The sequence below is a fragment of the Tamandua tetradactyla genome, chromosome 8 (assembly GCF_023851605.1).
Source record: "Tamandua tetradactyla isolate mTamTet1 chromosome 8, mTamTet1.pri, whole genome shotgun sequence".
Taxonomy (NCBI): Eukaryota; Metazoa; Chordata; class Mammalia; order Pilosa; family Myrmecophagidae; genus Tamandua; species Tamandua tetradactyla.
The window spans coordinates 19,633,209-19,645,892 of NC_135334.1; the positions used below are offsets into that span (position 1 = coordinate 19,633,209).

A 12,684-nucleotide genomic window follows, 5' to 3' on the forward strand; every position below is an offset into this window, starting at 1 on the left:
CATTACCTTCCAGGGGAAAAGGGGCAGCCTCTGATAAGGAATTCGAATGGGGTCTCGGCCCAGTCCTGTACCTATGGACTCTCAGCTGGCTGGAAACACCCTCCCCTCTGGCACACAGCCCCTCACTGACAGTGTCAGTAATCAAACAAGTTTAATCTCTGACCCCTGACAGGACTCTGTCTTTAGGGCAAAGGAAATCACGTTGCTCTCACTACTTCCGTTCTTCCTCTGCACAAGTGATCTGCTGTCCAGGGCTATCAATCGGCCATACTTCTCTGGTTCTACGCGGAGACTAAGACACCATCTAAGTCTTAGTCCAACATTTCTCAAATCATGTGGGCATTACCAAGCATGAAATTATCATCTAAAACCTCCATTTCAATGAGCTGGTTCTCTGGGAAAAATAAGAAAGAACATTTCCTCCTCTTTACTCTGAGATTTGCTTTTTTTTTTTTTTTTTTTTTTTTTACTTATTGTGCTTTTCTTCAGCTTTGGAGATTAGGCCTGAATTTTTCACCTAAACTCCAATTTGCTCATGAATCTCTTCATGTTGCCTAATTTAAACGTTTTGGTCAACTTCATGGTTTAATAATGAAAAATAAAATTGGAACCTTAATGACTACTAAAGAGGGGATTTTCATTTCATCTGGAATTAAAAGAGCTGTTAAGGAGGCTGGCCTCCGGTTAGGCATGCTGCCGCAGCCTTAGCTGTAGCATGCCAAATGGGGCTTATAGTATACATGTCCTTACACCTAGGGTAAGTCTCCTATATGATTACTTGAAAAGCCTTCAAATCCAGCCCTCTTTACACCCACTGGATTACTACGCTCCTCTTGATTAATTGCGAACTGTTAGCTGAATCAGGCCATCTGAGAAGACCCAGGCCCCTGGGGCATCCTGCACAGGCATCCAAGGCAAGTCACCCAGTTCTCATAGGCTCCAACACAAGCTGTATGATGGGGACCCCGAGACCACAGTTATCAGATGACTAGGCAGCAGAGGGTACTGTTTCCGTGCTCCTACCTCAGCAGACTTGAACTTAAAAAGAAAGAAGTATAAAAAGTTTTTAAGCCCCTTTCTAGTAAGTTTACCACTGGAGAAAGGTATCCATAGAATGGCTCTGTAGCCTAGAATTCCTTCCTTGTCCAGAAGCTGAGAGGAAACTCTAGCTGGGTAATCCCCCTCATGAAGAGAGAGGCCCTTTGGTTTCTTTTGCTTGTAGAGTACGGTGGGTCCTCTGAAACAGTCTTTGGAGAGATCACTTGGCACTAGGGAGCTTAATGGGAACTAGTCGAGGATATAGCAACCCATTTCTACTGGGTGCTTATTGAATGGACAGTCAAAAATAATCTCAGATTCTTATACCCTACTTAGCATCCTTCAGGGATGTGCTAGGCCACTTTCCTTCTTACTAATAAGGATCCTACAGTTACACATTTTGCATTTAATCACATTTGTCTTGGGTTAGGATGCTCTGTGCAATAAGTCTTACTTTTCAAAAGGGATTGTAAAATCCTCTTCTGTAAAACAAGCTCAAATCTTGCTTTACATTGTTTGAGCTCATTCATTAACTAATAAATGAATCAGCAATTAAGCCCTTATTTATCCAGCACTTACTACAGTAGAGCACTGTGAAAGGCTTATTTCTAGGTCCTCCTAGGGTCCCAGAAAAATGTGGTACCTAGTTTCTGCCTTCCATAACTCACTATCACATTGGATGAGCTTAATGTATATGGAAATAGAAAATAATGCAATAGTATAGAGTAAGATCAAAATGATTAAACAATACACACCCCAAAGCCCCAAAAGATAAAAGGTTAATGTAAATGTCTTTAGGTACTGACATTTGAGTCTTGTTTTTCTTCTACTTTTTGAATTTTCCAATTTTCTATAATAGGTGTGTATTACTTTGTTCATTTTAAGAAAAAATAAACTTGAAAATATGAGTTAAGTCCCAGTATAATAACTGAAATGTCACTTTTTTGATGGTTAATTAAATAATTATTAATGCCTTTTGTAGTCATGTCTTGAGTTATTAAATAAATCTCTTCTATGATTTTGTAACTATGTATTTCATATCTCTTCAACAATAATTTTTTGTGATTTATATAGTTTCCCCCTTTGCACTATAACTATGTATATTTGTCTCCTGTTTTAAATAGTACTTTGAGGGCAGATTCCACCCCTGATAATTATAGGATATCAAAACTGGTATGGAAAGGACTTTACTGAAAATAGCAAAGGTTTTAGAGCCAGACAGTCGTGTTCAAATCCTGGTTCCACCACTGACTTCTAAATTGATCCTAGCCAAGTAAAATAGTATCTTTTTCTATAAAATGAGGAAAATAATACCAACCTGTTGTGAACATAAAAATAGCATGTATAAAACACAAAGCACATTATCTGACAACTTTTAAGTACTAAAGAAAATACAGTTGCTATCATTATCATATTACTATTTTATAATCACCACCATAGTGGGCTATATAGTCTAACTTTCCACAAAATGTAAGAATCCTCTCTATGACATCTCAGATAACCTTAGCTTGTATACTGACAGTGATAGAGAACATGCTACTTTATTTAAAAGTTCTTCCTCTGATCGATCTGTGTTCTGTATATCAGCAACACACACTTCATTTTAGGGGCTACCCAGAATAAAGAGTCTACTACATTTTCAACAATTTTCATGTCTCTCAGCTGCACCCACAAGCCCTTGGTTTTCGTATAGTCCTACTAGCAGGCAGATGGACTAAAATGTATCAACTGACTACTGGATAGCCCTTCCAGTTTTACAATTCTAGGTGAAAAACCTCTAGATTTTTGAAAGCCCTATATATAATTTTCCTCGTGAAGATTATCTCTGGCCACTGAACTGTAAATAAAAAACAGCCAGATGCTTATACAGAAGCTAAATGTGTGCTCTGACTCATTAATGTGTGCTTTCGGTGGAATGAATTATGTACCCAAGTTTGGACATGATTTTGGTCTTGCTCTGCATTCTGGAAGGTGTGGACCCACTTGTAAATAATACCTTTGAGATGTTATTAGTCAAGGGGTGTCCAAAGTGATTGAGGGTGGGCCTTAATCCATTACGGCTGAGGTCCTTGTCAACAAAGGAAATTAGACACAAAAAGAGAATGCCACAGAAAGAAGCCAGAAGTCAAGAGAGCCTGGAGGAGAAAGGAGAAGGTGACCACGTGCATTGCCATGTGTTAGAAAAGCAAAAGATCAAGGATCCCTGGTAGCCAGCCCCAGAATGCCATAGCCTTTGGGGAGGACGCATCGACTTGCTGATGCCTCAATTCTGGATTTTTCCTAGCTTCAAAATCATGAGCCAATAAATTCCTATTGTTTAACCCAACACATGGTTTGGCATTTGTTTTAGCAACTGGGAAACTAAGACAGTGCTGTATTAAAGCCATAAACTTTCATTTCTTTTAATAATATGAATTAAAATAAAGTTCTATTCTAGTAAAATTCCATCTCTAAAGTAATATATTCAGCATTTATCATGATTTCCAAGCATCTATAGGAACAGGTTGTTTCAAAAACTAATATAAAATATTATGGGTGGGGCAGGCCACTTTGGCTCAGCAGGCAGAGCTCTCGCCTGCCATGCCGGAGACCCGGGTTCGATTCCCAGTGTCTGCCCATGCAAATATATATATATATATATATACACACAATGGGTGAACAAAATTATAGAATCAAAGTGATTAGTCTGCTTCAACAACAATAAGCAAGAGTCCTAGCTAAACAAAATGAAAAATGTGTGAAACTCTGCCCGTGTTCTAAACCTTCTGGAGAAAACAACCCCAATGGGATTGGGTCATGGGATGCAATGGGGCATCCTGGCAGTAGAGACAGAGGATTCAAAACTGGATTTGAATCTTTGCCCTTCACTGGCTGTGGAAGTTTGGGTATGTTCTTTAACTTCCAGAAGGCTTCTCCTGAAAATCATAATATTTAATTCATGGGCCATCACAAGGATTAAATAAATGGATGCCTGTAGTGTGTTTGGCATGTAGCAGATACTGGAGAAATGCTGCTTTTTTTTCTCTCCCTCACTCCCCTCTGTTTTCTTTGATGTAAATACCAGCACTTAGGAAAATTGCAGCATTTTTCTAAGTGGATCAAAACTGGCCAGACTTCCTGGTACGGTAAATACTCCAAATGCTAGAGCTATGATTTGTTGCCCTTCAAACCATCATAGTGTTTTCATATTTTTAAAGCAAAATACCAAGGGAAGATATTCCTGTTTTCCTGGCCAGCAAGGAGGAAACTGAAGTTTATTTTGATTATTTTGGTAAAGAATATTGCATTTGTTCTAGTCAAGTACCATCTCAATGGACTTATATTGAAACGGATTGTCCATGAACCAAGTTTTGGTAGTTTTATTTTGGAGGAGAAGTAATTTTTTGAGGATAATAAGGAAAGAATGGAAGTACCTGATGGATGTTTCCAAAGCTGGCTTGGGATCAGGAGGCTGAGTTTTCTAACCTGTATGGAAGGCATGTAGAAAGCTGGAAGAAAACATTGTCTTGGACCTGCCAATCGGAACCAACTCCTCACCAGCCTACAAATATTATCAACTTGCTCTTCCCACTAGGTTCATGCCCAGTAAAATAAATTAAGTTACATTTTTGCTTGGTATAGATTATTAAGTTGTTCTTTGCATGGTTGCTTTAAATCAAGAATGTTATTAGTTTACCGCCACCACTAATTTTCACACCTGCGGCATTTTTGGGTACATTTGCTCTCGGTGGAATTTGCCTCATTCATTCACTCATTCATTCATGGGAACCCAATATATGCTGAGAATCCCACACACTGAAAGAATTAAAGATGAACAAGGTATTTTCTTTGCACTTTAAAAGCCTTACTGTGGTAGGTGGAGTACTTGGGCATAAGAAATGTGTCAGAGATGTATAATTTAATGTAGAAAGTGTAGAGGGTCATAAACCCAGGTTGAGAAAATTCAGGAGAAGGAAAGGATACTCCTTACTGCCTTGGGGATGGGAATCATTGAAGATGTCACAGGGGAAATGGTATTTAAGCTGGGCTATATGTACAGCTAACTGGGAAGGGTATTCCAGCAGGTAGGAAGTGCCAAAACAAAGGCTGAGAAGTAGAAAAGCATGGGGTAATCAGGATAAGTATAGCATAGTCAGTGGTATGGTTTGACTGCAGTGTGGTTAGGTGAAAAAAGCGTCATAAGGAAATTGGGAGATCAGCAGGGGAGAGTCAGGAAGGGCTTTAAGCCTCTAGAAATAATGGCAGCCTCAGCAAATTTGCTATTTTGTTTGAAATAAAATGTTTGCTAGCCAAATAAAAATGTTCTGAATTCTGTATTTTTGGCCAACCTAACCATTTAAATTTGAACAAATGCATTGCCTGACCTTTCTGAAAATTTTTTTCTGCCTAAAATGGACATGGCTATCAATAAGTATGGAGTAATCACTGGCTATGTTCAATTACACTATCAGCAGAGCGTTTTGTACAGCCTCTCAGTAACGCTAGAGAAATTTTGTTTTTCAACGGATAGGGTGGAAAAAGTCTTTACCAAGTCATCTCAGGCATTTTACCACTCACCTGGGAATGGGGAAAGACAGCTTTTCCCTCATGCACCTAATATATATTTGTTTTAGAAAGAAATTTACATCAAAGCCCACTCAGTGAGAATTAAGCCATTAAAAGCCAAAAGACTAAACCTAGCAGCTATCAAGAAGCATGGAGAAAGACTGACATGATCATGGAAAGTGTTCTCCTCTCTTCTGAAATGGACTAAGGAGTGATGACAAGTACCTATAGGTCTGCATAAACTGCAACGCACACACCCATATGCATATCTACATGCAAACACACACACAGATATACACAAAGATTTGCCTATACACATATACACAGCGTACACACCTACATACACACATGCATACACACATGCATACATAGTGGTTTAGTTTATTTATAAAGAGAAAAAGAACAGAAAGGAAACAGCAAGGAGAAAAATAACTTTAAGATTCTATACAGAACTGTTTCTCATCTGATCCTCTATAAGCTTATGTTTGAGCTTTGTGGGCCTGTAGGGTTGGGGGGAAATACTACCCTATGCTGTTTATCTGTCTGTAGCTTTTCTCTTTTGACCCTCACATTTGACCCAGTTGTAGTCATTTAAAGTGATTTTATCGTGCATACTCCGTGCTATATGATTACAGATGACGTAGAAATGGAAGTTACATTGCGTTATTTTTGATGGAAAAGCTAATAAGAATCTAATCAGAGCAATCAAAGTAGAATAACTCTCCATACTGATTTCTTATGCTGTGGATAGCTAGATGGCTTAATGGACTGAAAAGGAAAATAGTTCTAGATGTTCCTATACATCAGAAATAGGAGGTTTTAATTCTTTATTAATGTTTTGCATTGGTTCCACACCTTCATTCTGCATTTACCTCCCCCCCATTAAAAAGATATAGATACAGGATCCTCTAATTTTTCGAGCCTGCATAATCCACTTCATAAATTTCCATTGCTCATTTCAGTTCGTCTTTCTGTATTTTGTAAGGGCCAGACTGTTTTTCTCTGTAGCTAACTCCACCAACACAACTTATAGAAGCCCAGGAATGAGAGAGTGGCAAGAGTCTCTCAGCAGTGTTAGCAGCAAACAGGGAGAAGCAGAATTCCTTGTGGTATGGGCAAAAACAAAATCACGGCAATAACAAACTTTTATCAGAGGAGGGCTGAATCCATCAACACAAATTAACCATATTTCACTCCAAGGGAGAGGAAACAAATCTTGCCTTTCTAGACACTAAAAAAAATTTTTTTAACAACCCAGAGACACAAACAGTTTGGTCTCCTCCACTGCCTCCCCTTGCTATCTTAACTACCTGGAATCTTTAGCACCTCTGAATTTCCATAGGGTTTCTATTCCAAATCGGACACCCCAGCAGCCTATTTTCTTTTACTGTTTCTTCTAGGAAGTTTTGTCTTCCTAGGCAGGGTACAGATCTACTTCTTCATTGTTTCCCACAGCATCTAATGTGGTGCTGGGTGCACGTTCATCCACCAATTTATGAAAAAGTAACCAACAGGTGAGTCACTGATTCCCGTTTCCCTTCTCTGGCTTCTTTGGTGTAGTCAGAGAGATCATTAGATTAGGTACAAGGAAGACTGAAGACTGGGCAGAACTCTTTAGGTAATTTTCTAGCAGGAAGATAATTTGTTCTGTACTCACCCATTTGACTTCCATCCTCTATATATATGTTCTACATAGTCTAACCTGTAAATAGGATAAACTCCCCAGATGCTATGTCAGTCACAATGCATGAATTCCCTGACACATTTCAACAAATCTAAGCCAGGGAAATATTTAAATGCACACTCTTAATATGTGGCCATATTATATGTTCAATTTCTTCATGCTTCTTCTTGGGGTCTAAACATTTTCATGCTTAGAAAGCATGAACATTTTCATTGCTTCTATTGAGGTGTTTTGTTGTTATTGGTTTGGTCCCCAATTTATTGCCTTCACAAACTTCTTTCTTCCTTGATTTCAGCACTACTTCTACTATTTGTTTACTGGCATATTCATATATTTCACTCATTACTTATGGTTGCATTAATTAGAGATTAATAAAATCTGAATGCTAATGTTCTATCAGCAGGGTCAGGTCCCCCCATCATCTGGGGTTTTTGACTCCTTCGATTTGAACACTGGGAACTTTGTTTTCTCCTGAAGCCACACCAGTTAGGATTCTTTTTACCTCTATGAGAAGAATCTTCTGGATGCAAATCATCACCTATCTTTGAGGCATACCTTCAGATTATGAGGTTGTCAGAAGCAAAATGCCCTCTCGGTATTCGGTGGAGGGGAAAAAGCCCTCAGAAAGGCAGGGGAATTAATTACTCATAGCTCAAGGCAACACAGGTTTAGTTTCTCTTTGGAAAGGCCCGGGAGGAAGCGCTCCCTTTAAAGCAAACTCTTTGTGAAAGGATTCCTTCTCTGAGTTTTCCAAACAGCCCCCTTTGTTACTATACCAAGAGAGCTGACAACCAGTCAGGGAACCAAATCCCCTTATCGGCCCCAGTCCATTTTTCTGTGCACCGGCCCCACTGACTGGAGGGCCGCGAACGGCTAGCTCAGGCTTTGCTCAAGCCACCAATCTGCCATGTCTGAAATGCCCCAGCCCCTTCTGGCCTCCTGTATCCGACTCCCACATCGTGGGCCAGTCCCCCTTGGGTTCCAAAAGAAAATTCAACTCCTTGGAGTCCAAAACTAATCAACTTTCACAGAGTGGCCCCAGGTGGATTGGTTATCATGATATTTCAGTCTCACCTAACCAATAAGAGGGCCGGTTGGCAAGTTCCCAGGATGAATATTCTCATATGAGCACTGGATTAGAGGAAGCCAAAAGATTTTCGGCCATCTACGTGCTCAATTTACATCCCACCTGAGTTCTGGGGTAGAGATCTTGTGACGGTCTCTACCTGCAAAGCAATTAAAAGAAATAAAGCACAGTATTATATTTTAATTGATGTAATCTTCACGCTCCCAGTGGAATCTGGAGTGATATCTGACTAGAGTTACTCTGGGTATCAATAGATGACTATTCTGTGTAAGTGCATTTAGGAAGACAAAACCCTACAAATCCTGAACTTCATTAACATGTGTATCCATTTGGAGGGGGACTGGCTCAGGCTCCAAGGGCTAAAAATTGAAAGAAGCCACCTAGATTTTTCTGGGATCCGTCCGAATAAAGAGCCAAAAGGGGTGGGGGAGTGGAGAGGGAGGTGGAGAGAGGGAGAGAGAGCAGGGCAGGGGGAGGGGAAGACAGAAAGTGGGTTTATATTTTTATTTGTTTTGAGACTGCCTGGGTATTGGACACACCAGACTATACTCTCCAAGCCAAAACAGCTTTCACCCATCACTAACATTTCAGGCTTTGTTTCTGTTTTATTGTAAATATTCCAGTCAAAGAAAGTAAACAGACAAGAAAAAATTGCTTTAGTATACAGAGTCAGATAGAAAATACAGAATGGAAAAGAAAGCTAACAATCAACAGATAAAAAATGAAGACAAACCGAGGAAGAAAACTAGCTGGTTGCAAATTCACCCACCAGCTTGAGTGAGGTGCACTGATGGTCTCAACAGTTAATAGGAGCTGTCTACGCTGTCAGTCTTATCTTTATGCCACACGGTGAAAGAAACAGACTTTATAAATGATTCATGGGGACATTTACTTGACTAATCCATTAAAAAAAGTTTGCTATTGATCAAGATATCCTGCTCATAAAAACACGTTTTAAAAAACAATCCTTTCCCATTCCCCCACCCCTACATGTGATCTGACAGTATGGACCATACTGTCAGAAGCAAGAGATGGAGCTGTGGATGGAGAACAGCATGGCACCATCGGGGTCTGCGGTTCGCCGGCCTCCTTGTCCACGTGTCTCCACTAGGCTTGAGGCAAGGTTTAAAAAAATATTCAAGTGTCCTGCACAGCTGGCTGTCACTTGACGTTTAAAGAGAAAAAAAGGGAAAAAAAAGATTCAAATTCATGAGACAAAAGAGGTCAGCTTAGGACCACACTGGCATCCTTTATGGGAACAATCAGGGTGCCACCTGGCCCCTAGGATGGCAGCTCTAACTAGCAGCACAAAGAGGATGCCAACCTGCCCGAACAGCAAAAGCATGGAAGTAAGCTCGTCATCTTCCAAAGACGTCTTTATTTTTTAGCACATTCAGAACAGAAACAATCGGAGGACAATTCGATTCAAGGTGGTGGTGACGGTCGTGGAGGTGGAGGTTGATAGCAGCTGTTTGATTCTCTCTCCCTCTGAATTTTCTAGGTTTTCCAATCAGAAATTGCATAGAAATTGCTTTCCATAAGAAAATGAAAACTCCTTCTCTGCCTGAAACTCCCAACTGGCGAAGCCAAGCAAAGGTCAAGCAGCTGCTGGGAAGCCTCTCCCCTTCCATCGGACCAGGGAGTGCTCAGGAACCTGCCAACATCGGTCACGTAGAGCACTAGCTAACAACCATATAACCTGGAAAGCATCAGTAACTCCTATTCTGTGCATGGAAGAGGAGTTGGATGCTTTGCTTGAAGCCACGTAGTGGTGGTGATGGCTGGGGGGTGGCGGCGGTGGTAACTGTCCGAGCTGAAATAGGACTTTAGAGTTCCTACTTCCCAGGCCAGTTTATTGCCTACGAGACTCCACCTCTTTCCCTGGCAAATTCTTGTCTACTTTAGGTCTCTCCATTTAATGATCACGCACACGCACACAGATACACACACAGAGTCACAATCAGGTCTCACATCTAGGAGCAAGAACTCTCCCAATCCATGATAACCTTGGGAGTCTGACTTGGTAGGCAGCTATTGAGTTTGGTTAAAAAGCGATGCAGTTGACAAAGTATGCAGCACACCAACAGGGGGCGCGCATCCCTCCTCTCTGGGAACAGCGCTTGCCAACGGAAGCCCAGGCCACAGTATGGGAAAGTTAACACCCCCCTCGTGGCTCCTTAAACAGGCCCCAGGACACTTTGCACATTACGCTCTCCTCCCCTGTCTTCCTCAGAGCTCACTGTCTTCCTCAGAGCTCACGTTCACAGAAGACCAAATCAAACCTAACAATAACTAAAGTCAGAAAGAGAAAGGAAAGACACATTAACCCCTGAAACCCCAGGCATTTCAAGGCCTCTCTGCGTGGACTATGGGTTAATTGGTTTTTGGCATTTTTTTTTCCAAATTACTCTAATGGACTTTTATTTGAGACTCTCCATTTCATTCTTCCCAAGACTCATTCTCCCATATTCCCCACTTCGCCCCCTTCGCCATCCAGAAAGGAGAGTTCAGCACCTGAAATCTTACGCATCGGTGACTCCACATCCCAAAATTCTGAACAGGGAACAGAGATTACTCAGACTTCCACCCCCTAACCCCAGCCTCCCCCTCCAGAACGCAGAAAACAAATGAACAGAACTCAGAAGAAAACAAACAAGCGGGAAGGATAGAAAGGGAGGAAGAAAAGAACATTAACAAAAATATACAAATCCAGAAAAGAAAAACTTCCCTGTTGGATTTAATTTTTTTTCTTCTTTTTTTCTGTAAGAACTAGACCCAGGGTACAATGGTCCCTTCCTAAGGGGAAACTCCACTGATGATCCCACCCATTCACTGGACAGGTCTGGCGGAGCAGCGGGGGCCCCCAGCCCAGACCCTCTGTTATTTTGGTGGGAGGGAAAGGCCCATGGGGAGAAGGTGGGCCCCTTGTGCCTGGGACGGGGAGCGGCCCCTTGGTCACTGGCTGCAAGGTGGACCCGGCTCCCCGAACCGGGGGCTGGGGCGTCAGGCTCTTGGATCTTTTTTTGTAAAGTTACTGTATCCAAAATCCGGAGAGAAGTTTTGGCGCGGTGCAAGTCCCGGCTCCCCGCAGGCAGCGGGCGCCCGCCCAGCCCCTCCCACCTCCCCGCCTGGCCTGGAAGTGTCCTGCCGCCGCGGGGGCTACTCGGGCTCGCTGCTGTTGGTGGTCTTCTCCCACTCCAGGCTCTCCTCGCTGCGGGCGGGCGACGGCCGCGCGCGCAGACCCTGGAACCGGCGGCACTCGGGGCAGACGCGGATGTGTGTGCAGCCGCGGGCCACCAGGGCGGCCTCCTGGGCCAGTCTCTGGGCGAGGGGGTCGGGCTCCCCGGCCCCGCACAGCTTGCCATTGCTGAGCGTGGCGGTGCCCCGGGGCCGGCGCTCCTCGGGGACTGGGGGTCGGGGCTGCGGCACCCCAGCGCGCCGTCGGCGGGGGTGAATACTGTCCTGACACAGGATGATGCTACGCAGCTCGGTCACCATCTCCTGGCAGACGGATACCTGGAGAAGACAAGGGGGTCACAGCCCAGCCTCCGAGAACCAGCCCCGCCCTCCTCTCCCCGCCTGTCTCCTGCGGGTCTGTTGTGGGTGGGTGTCACAGAATCATAAAATCTCAGGTAGGAATGGAACCTTGAAGGGCTTCCAGCCCATCCCCTCTCTCCCATCTCCACCCTTATTCCCAACTTAATGTCTAAACACGCCCCATCACATCCCTGCCAGCTGGTTGTCCAGTCTTTGAACACCTTCAGTGGCAGTCATCTCGCTATCTTGGGAAAGAGCTTACCATTTTTGCACATTTCTAATTGCTAACCGCTTCTTTCTTGTACTTGCCTTAACAGTGTCTCTCCCTGAAATTCTCATCTATTGACACCTAAATTTAGACTCTGGAGTCTATTAAACAAATAACCCCTCTGCTTCATGTCAGTCTTACAGGTATTTGAAAAAGCTACTTGACTCCAGAACATTCTGTTCTGAGGCTAAAGATTCTCCATTTATTTTAATCAGCTGATTATGGCAGGAGATGGTATATTCTAATAATAACCACAACAACCCAAACAACAGCAATGCCAAACCCCTGGGTCCAGCTGTGTTTCTAAATTCAAAATATTTTGTATTTTTGGAAGGTAATACAATGCACATGCAGTATATTGTATATTATTACATCCAGTGAGTTCTGGGGGAAAACCTTGCATTTAAATGCATTAATATTTCTGTAGTAAAATGTGTATACATACACACTGAGATAAATAAAAATTACCTGCCTATTAGTTCAAGTCAAGTTTTGCCACCAAATGCATCTGCATTGGATGGACAA

General features: G+C 42.5%; 1 protein-coding gene across 1 annotated transcript in view; it reads right to left on the reverse strand.

The window, feature by feature from the left end:
• Positions 1–11,513: 11,513 nt before the first annotated feature.
• Positions 11,514–12,684, reverse strand: part of GRIK4 (glutamate ionotropic receptor kainate type subunit 4) — a 437,909-nt gene continuing 436,738 nt past the window's right edge. The window contains exon 21 of the mRNA XM_077112649.1: positions 11,514–11,870. Coding sequence (XP_076968764.1) covers positions 11,514–11,870 — 357 coding nt within the window. The remainder of the gene's footprint in view (positions 11,871–12,684) is intronic.